The sequence below is a fragment of the Thunnus albacares genome, chromosome 11 (assembly GCF_914725855.1).
Source record: "Thunnus albacares chromosome 11, fThuAlb1.1, whole genome shotgun sequence".
NCBI classification, from domain to species: Eukaryota; Metazoa; Chordata; class Actinopteri; order Scombriformes; family Scombridae; genus Thunnus; species Thunnus albacares.
The window spans coordinates 13,159,779-13,167,600 of NC_058116.1; the positions used below are offsets into that span (position 1 = coordinate 13,159,779).

Here is a 7,822-nt window from a genome sequence, read left to right on the forward strand (position 1 = left end):
TGTCAAGACAACGCAGGAGTGAGATCTCAATACTTCTTCCACCACTGGCTCCAGTCCACATGCATGACAAGTATACACAGTAACTGAAATGTGTGTGTATATACACATTGCCGTTCATTAAATTATTAATTTTAATCTAATAATAAACTAATTTTATCAGTGTGGTGCGACTCGTGCAGAACAAAGATCCATCTGACAAAAATCAGATGGTGGTGATTTATTTATCATTATGATTCACTAAGTGAATTTTAGTGTACATATGTATGTATCAGCAAAATGTATTTAAATTATGAAAAATAAAAGTACTTAATGGTCCCAGTTAGTGTTATATTATATTATTAAATTATTTTTTTCTGATGCATTAACATGTAAGAAGTCTTTCAAAACTACAGCTGGTCAAAACTGAGCCAATTTAAACAATTATTCTGTTGGGGATTTTTTTAATAAATTGAAATATGAATCTGCAAAATAACATGTAGCTTTAGCTGTCAGATTAATGTCATAGACTAAAAAAGTGCAGTGTTATCTGCTAAAATATAGTAGACTGGAAGTATAAAGTAGCATAAAATTGAAGTATAAGAACCTCATAATTTTAATTAAAGTACACTGTCGTCCTACACAAGTTCAGCAGCTTCAAGAACCTTTGAAATTGTATTATTTCAGTGTGTTTTAGCATTAAAGTTATAGCTTTATGAATCATAATAAATTTATTTTTGTTTTTGTGTGTTTGCTTTGCAGAGAAACACTGACACAACACTTCTTGACCACGTGTGACTTTTTATTGCGTTGGTTCACATTCCAAAAGAAGATACTGCTACACATCTATCAGCAAAGAAGACTACAAGTTACTTAGCTACTTTTTTTCCAAAGATTAATTATGTCTTCTTACAAACATACAGGCAATGCAACAGTTCTCAAAATACAAAAAATCATACATTTCCAGTCATATCACTTTATAGATGTACACAAGGACCAGAATCGTGCTTCGATTGTAACGCTGTTAAATGCTTTCATGTGTTCAGCAATTTGGTGATTCATTGAAGGCTCTCTTTGATTCAGGTTCCACAGCATTGGATTATGGGAGGCGAAAGGATGGCTGGGGGTCACAAAGGGTTCAAAGCTGCCTTCTCTCTCAGAGTTTCTTTAGAGCCATTTGATCATACCCCCAAAACCAACACAGTGAGATGTGTGTGTGTGTCTGTGCAAACGAAGGAGCACTTGCCGGATGTTTGTATCTGTACTTTTTGTACTTTTATCTTTGTAACTTTTAGAGAGGTTTGTGTTCTTTTGTTTCTGACATGGTGTTAGGGGTGTGGTGCTTGGACACTGACTATGGCAACTCCCTCCCTTGGATTCTTTATCTAATAGATTTGAAACCCTGTTTAATCAATTATCTAATGACAACTGCATACCTGGTCTAGGTTGATAACATATGTTGTTTGCCTCATGTCTTTGTCCACTTTGACTCTGATGAAGACACAGTAGTGTCAAAATGTTAGTCTGTTTGCACAATTTAAGTTTGTGAATTAATCTGCATGCTCCAGTCACTTTTGTTCTCTGGAAGTTTGCTGTCTTTGAACTGAGAAGCACCTGATTCAGCTTGGTTTTGCTGGAGGAAGGGAGGAGAACCCTGTTTCAGCTGTTCATATTTAATAAAAGTGAGCACTGGGTTTGTTACTGAAAAGCTGATTATTGCTGTGTCGTTGCCTGACATCAGTTTCCGGACAGTTATATATATAACTTCTGTTTGCTCATGCTGTTTGAAAAAAAAGTAAAGAGCAGAAATCAAAAATTGAACTCTAGGCTTACAGTTACTGCAGTCAGTTCACTTTGATCTCGGCCTCTTTGCAAAACAGATTTTGTCTTTACTTTCTTTGGTTGTTACTTGAACTCAAAGCGAACCAACTCCATTCCTTATATATCTATAGATTGTATATTAGGTGAATCTTCTCAAATAACAAAATGATAATTATTTTGCTTACCATGTCTGCGTATGGAGATTGAATGCTATGTCTGTAAAAGAGACTGACATTAGAGCTAGAATCCAAAATTTACAGGTTTGAAATGTTGATTTTAGTATCGTGTTTATATTTTAGCAGTTGAGAATAAAAGTGTGTTATAGAATGACTTGAAGTAAATGTAACTTACTGTGCACGCTGTTTGCAGACTATTTTCAGAAGGATCAAAGAAAATATAAACACCAGGCAACAAACACAAGGAACAATAGTTGCCAAAGCAATAACCGGCAGCTCGTTCTGATTTTCAGCTTTGTCTAGGAAGAAACAAAATGCACAATTAAACTCACAACAAGCCCAATATGTAGTTAAATTAAGCTCACAGTCATGGAAAAACAGTTTCATTTGTGTATGTAAGATCAATGTTTCACAAAGGAAGGAGAGGAGCTGCTCTCATTTCCTGTGGTCTCTCAAAACAGCCCAAGCACTTTGCCATTATGTCATTATAATACAATATCCAAGCTAAAAACATGACAAGCTATTTATTACAACAAAGTGATGAGGAGATTCTTCTGTGGAGTTTTGGTAAGCAGTGTAATAAATCTACCCTTAGAGACTATTTACCATGAAGTTAATAACAGTGCAGCCATTGCTGTCCAACTTTTTGTGTTTGTGTCTTGAGGACAGATGAGTGAGTGTATTTGAGCTTTTTAGTGTGGGATTGTGTTTCCTGTAATTTAGGACTGATTAACACACCTGTCACATTTGTAACTATCAGCTCCCACGTATGTTCCCAGGGTGAATGGAGGGTTGTGACCTCACAGGTATAGTTCCCTGTATGAGACTTCTGGACTTGGTCCATGACGAGTGCGTACTGTTCGCTCTCTGACAAAGACATGTTTATGTTCAGGCGGACAGCTTCTTCATTGACGTGTAAGGTTGTCTTCGGCCTGAAGCTGTACAAGTTAACCCCATTCATTTTCCATGTCAGCTGCTCGAACGTGCTGAGAGACACGTTACAGCGCAGGACCACTTTGCTGCCCACCAACTGTGAGATGGTTATGTATCCTTCTGAGAGGGAAACAGACATTTCATATGGTGAATTTAATTTTCAATGTTACCATGTTGTCAGAATTCTGTTACACAACAGTTAAAGGAAATGTTTGCACAAAATGCTTATTCGCTGTCTTGCCAGAGTAAGATTAGAGGATCAATACCACTTTCATGTCTGCCCATTCAGTTTGAAGCCAGAGCTGACAGCTGGTTAGCTTAGCATATAGACGGGGGAAACAGTTTCGAAATCTACCTACAAGCACTTCTAAAATTCACTAATAAGCTTGTTATATCTTATTTGTTTAATCTGTACAAAAACTTAAGCAGAGTGGTGTCATAGATGTTGTAAATGAATTTTACCTGCAGGTGAGAAAATCCAGAACATGCAACATATTAAAGAAAAGGTCCAGTTGATGGCCAAATATCTAGAAAAATCCTCCATTCCATCTTGAAACAAAGACAATTTTGTTTTGAACATCATATTTACTGTATATGTGGTCAACTCAGGAAATAGGGTTTGAATGTAATTGGTATTTTGCCCAAATATTGTATTTTTATTTAAACTTTACTTACTAACAAATAAAGCCTAAGTGAAATTAAAAATCTGCTTCTCAAGAGTGTTCTGGCCAATATAAGAGGCAATAACTATACGTTACAAACTGACAAAATGAAAAAAATAACACAATACATGTCATAAGATCTGAATTAAACAATAATGTGACTGTAAAATTATAAATAAAATTGCCATTAAGAATCATATAAAACATCCTTTCCAAACACAGATACAGTGCAATAAATTTAGTAACTACATTTACTTACCGGTGGTGAGTAGGATTTTACAGCAGTAATGATGATTAAAACTCACATCTACAATGTATGACACCGTAGCTGCATGCATCTGAAGTGTTAAGTTCAAGCTTGGCCGGGCCACACACACACCAGAGGTGGTTTCCACACAGGAAGTGAACGTTTGTATGACACTGGTGGTCTGTGGACATTTGAGTTATGTGCTTTGTTTTCTTTGAGGTGACAGACCATGCTGTGTCTTTACTCAGACATTTATTGCAGACAATCTATTGAAAAATGTGAATAAACCCTGAGTTGTACTGTTCTACTCGTAAGACTCCCTGAGTTTGAGAGGCCTTAGGTCACATTACATTTTTTACTTTCTTTTTCATGTTTGAAAATGCGTCATTACAAACAAAAAATATGAACCTGCAAAAATATGGATGAATAACAGATGATGTATCTTCATTTTGGCAGACATTGTGCACCCTGAAAATGAAAATGTAAACATGGGATGTGTCATAATGTTAGCGTGTATGAATTGAAAATGAAATGGAAATTTGCACAATAGCATGGGGGTGTTTTTGGAAATTTCAACCACCCATCTCATCACAGCTCTTTTATCTTGAATAGATGTGTGCTTTCAAAAGTCACATGAAAACATGCAAACCATATCCCAAATCTGACGCAATGTAAGCAACACAGTCGGAACAACTCGATTCACTTTTGTGTCAGAGAGTAGAAAAACTAATGTCGATGCATGTTGATCCGAACACTGAGAGTAGTCTAAATGCAGTCTGTATGACATTGAGATATTCCTGTATTTGCACAGTTTTACTAAAAAACAGCTGCTTCAGCGCAGTTCAGTTTGGCAGAGAAAGTGGTATTGAATTATTATCTGTTGACTTTTCATCATCATGGAATCTGTTCTCAAAATATTTTTAGTGTGTCAGCTGCGTCTGACACGCAAGGAAAATACTGTACGTCAAGTCCTCTTATACAGAAGCGTCCTAAGAGATTGAGCTAGTTAATGAATGTGAGTATTCTTTGTATCAGCTTCTCTGCAGGTTGAGTTTGTCCAAATGACACAGATGTCCGCTAAATATCCTAAATCTAAAATGCCCATGTGCTTCTCTTTGAAGAAAATATTCACTGTATCAAAACATCCTGTGCTTTTTTCCTATGAAAAAATGAAAAAATGTTCTCAAAAGAGAATCTGACCACCCCTTCCCAAACCAAACCAGAACTAAAAGGATGATGACTATTAGACATATGTTTATCAGGTGGCCAGAAACACAACTCAAGCAGGATGTTGCCCTAGGCACTAAAGTGATAACACATTTGGGTTGTGTGTGCATGCCAGCTTGTTTTGGAGTTGCTGTGCCCCTAGTGGCAAATAATAAATTAACTCAGTTTAAAAGTATAGAATATGTGTGGAGGGCAGATTCACTGAAAGCTTTGATAGTGGTGATGGAATACTACTATTAGAAGTACAAAGATGTTGTGATGTTTATTTTTGTCATTTAAAATGTCTATCTATCTTTTCTATAAATGAGAGCTTTTAGGAATGCATCTTTATAAATTTTGATTAACGTTGCAATAATGTCCAAATGACCAGATGTACAATCCAGCCATTCAAATAGATGATTCAGCTCTCACTTTTCCTTGTGATGTGCATATCTTTAAACAAATACAGAGAGGCTGGATCCTATTGAGCCAGAGCAGTGACATTTACATTTCTGCATCTAAAATAAAATTTGGCATTCAAAACAATACCTGAAGCATGACCATGTTGTTTTACATACAGTATACCTTCTGAGAGTGTGAATATCCTCAGTTTTGAGATTCCCCATTATTTTTTTATGTTCAGTGTTTTTAAAATGTATTTGCACTTTTAATAGTCAAAAGACACTCTGCCTTAATTTTAAAGAACAACAGCATCAGTTTCATAATAATGGTGTAATTAGCATGAACAAAGTACACTAAAGCCAATGGTGAAATGCATTTTGTCAAATTAAAACTGTTTAGCCTAAAACAAGGGAAAAAACTACAACTGAAGATAGATGAGTACTTGCCACTCACTTCCTGGGTAACTTGCAACCCACTTCTTTAAACCTGCTTAAATATGACAAAGACCAGCAGGATGTGGAACAACCACATACAGTGGGTGAAGTGTTGGCATCAAAGGAGGCAAATTATCATCACATTAATATCTGAACAGTGAATTTGATTCTTTGTGTTTGCCTGTATTTAATTTTCATCTTCAGCACCATGGTTGATAAGGTTGTGCATTCATAAAATGTTCTCTTGACTGGAGTAAATAAAATAAATCCACACTTCTCTTTCCTCACAGGTTTTTACCCAGATGAGTATCTGTGATCAAACTATATCAGATTTCTTCATTTTTCTTGCTGAAACTCTCCTCTTGTTGACAAATCATAACTCATGCCAGACACTGATAAATTATAGTAAAATCCACCTGTGATGATTTGACTCTCAGTGGTAATGGGTGACATTACTGTGTGCTGATAAAATATTCCAATAGACGTACTTTTAAAAAAGTATAATTTTGAATGCAGAACTTATAAAAGACTCATAGGGCTACAACTAACAATTATGTTCATTATCAGTGAGTCTTCCAATTATTTTCTTGATTCATCGATTCATAGTTTTGTCCATAAAATGTCAGGAAATGTCTGACATTTTTGATGAAAATGTTTGTTATAATTGTATAGAGCTCTTGGAGATGACTTCAAATGTCTTCTTTTGTCTAATCATCAGTCCAAAAAGTTATTCCAATTCAGTCAAATTTTTAAAAAATCAATTAAATAATGTGAAAATATTGTGTCATGCAGCGTAATGAGTTTGCCATGACAGAAATTTGTTTAAGTCCCACTCAAAAATGTTTTTCTTCCTGTTACTTCAGTTGGATGTTTGAGCTTCACTGTGTAGACTGCTGTATGAGTTTCACACTAGGAGGTAGGGATGTGCAGAGATCCCAGTATTTGTATTTGTATTTGAATAAAAGTAGAAAGAGGTTTAAAAAGGCCTGTTTTTGTTTTTATGACACTTTTAATTTTAGAAAATTAAAGTGTTACAATAAGTGTTCATGAATAAACTGCCTTACAAGGGAGGTCCCCACATCAGGTCTTGAACTGGAGTCTCCCAGATCATAGACAACTGCGCTGATTACTGAGCTAAAACTTTGCTCATCACCTCATGCAGAAAGACCTCTTCCTATTTATACACCCATAACACAGAGACAGCACACTGTGTAAGGTGTAGGGAGGAACTTCAAAGGCAATTATTGCTTTGTACTTTTCATTTATTGCCTATTTTTTACAACCTAACTCTGTGGAAAGGAGAAGGGGAACAACAGGTTATGGAGAGTCCCTTGGGAGTACTTTGCTTGTGTCAGTAGCTCAGCTTTATCTCTAAATATTTTTTTTAGTATTTGTATGAAACAAATATTAGTATAAACTACTACCCACTATTTCTGCTTTGCCAAATAATGTATTTGTATTCAGGCACACCCCTACTAGGAGGATGTTTTCACATTCATCTGCTGAAAGTGGAAAGTTTTTCTGTGCTCATCAAAAAGTAAAGTTTTGTATCCCTGAGCAGGATTTGCAACATAACAACTAGTTTGGAGCCAATCATGGTCCAGTATGAAGAATTTCTGACTAAGAACTTTTTTTTTTTTTTGTGGTAATGGAATACTACCAGTAGAAATACAAAGATGTTGCGATGTTTATTTTTGTCATTTGCAATATCCATCCATCTTTTCTACAAATGAGAGATTTTATGCAGGAATGCATATTTATAAATTTTGATTAATGTTGTAATAATCTCCAAATGACCAGATGTACAATCCAGCCATTCAAATAGATGATTGGGCATACATTTAAACAGACAGAAAGGCTGGATCCAGTAATAAAATACTTTGTACAATACAGTCACCTGGTGGTGATTCAGTGGAAATCCTGACAACCCTTTATCATTGACTCCATTCTTGTAAGAAATCATAA

The 7,822-nt window shown here is 35.6% G+C and overlaps 1 protein-coding gene across 1 annotated transcript; it reads right to left on the minus strand.

The window, feature by feature from the left end:
- Positions 1-2,144: 2,144 nt before the first annotated feature.
- On the minus strand, positions 2,145-3,910 carry LOC122992520. Its single transcript, XM_044366345.1, has 4 exons — positions 3,828-3,910; positions 3,369-3,455; positions 2,712-3,026; positions 2,145-2,272 (listed from the first exon to the last, which is right to left on the minus strand). The coding sequence occupies exons 1-4, from the start codon at positions 3,904-3,906 to the stop codon at positions 2,145-2,147; spliced, it is 609 nt and encodes a 202-aa protein (XP_044222280.1). The 5' UTR covers positions 3,907-3,910.
- Between the last annotated feature and the right edge of the window lie 3,912 nt (positions 3,911-7,822).

Coding starts and splice junctions, on each gene's coding strand:
- LOC122992520 (XM_044366345.1), bottom strand. CDS start 3,906: ATGCATGCAGCTACGGTGTCATACATTGTAGATGTGAGTTTTAATCAT. Junction 3,456..3,827: donor TAAAATCCTACTCACCACCG/GTAAGTAAATGT, acceptor CTTTGTTTCAAG/ATGGAATGGAGGATTTTTCT. Junction 2,273..2,711: donor GATAGTTACAAATGTGACAG/GTGTGTTAATCA, acceptor GTTTCTTCCTAG/ACAAAGCTGAAAATCAGAAC.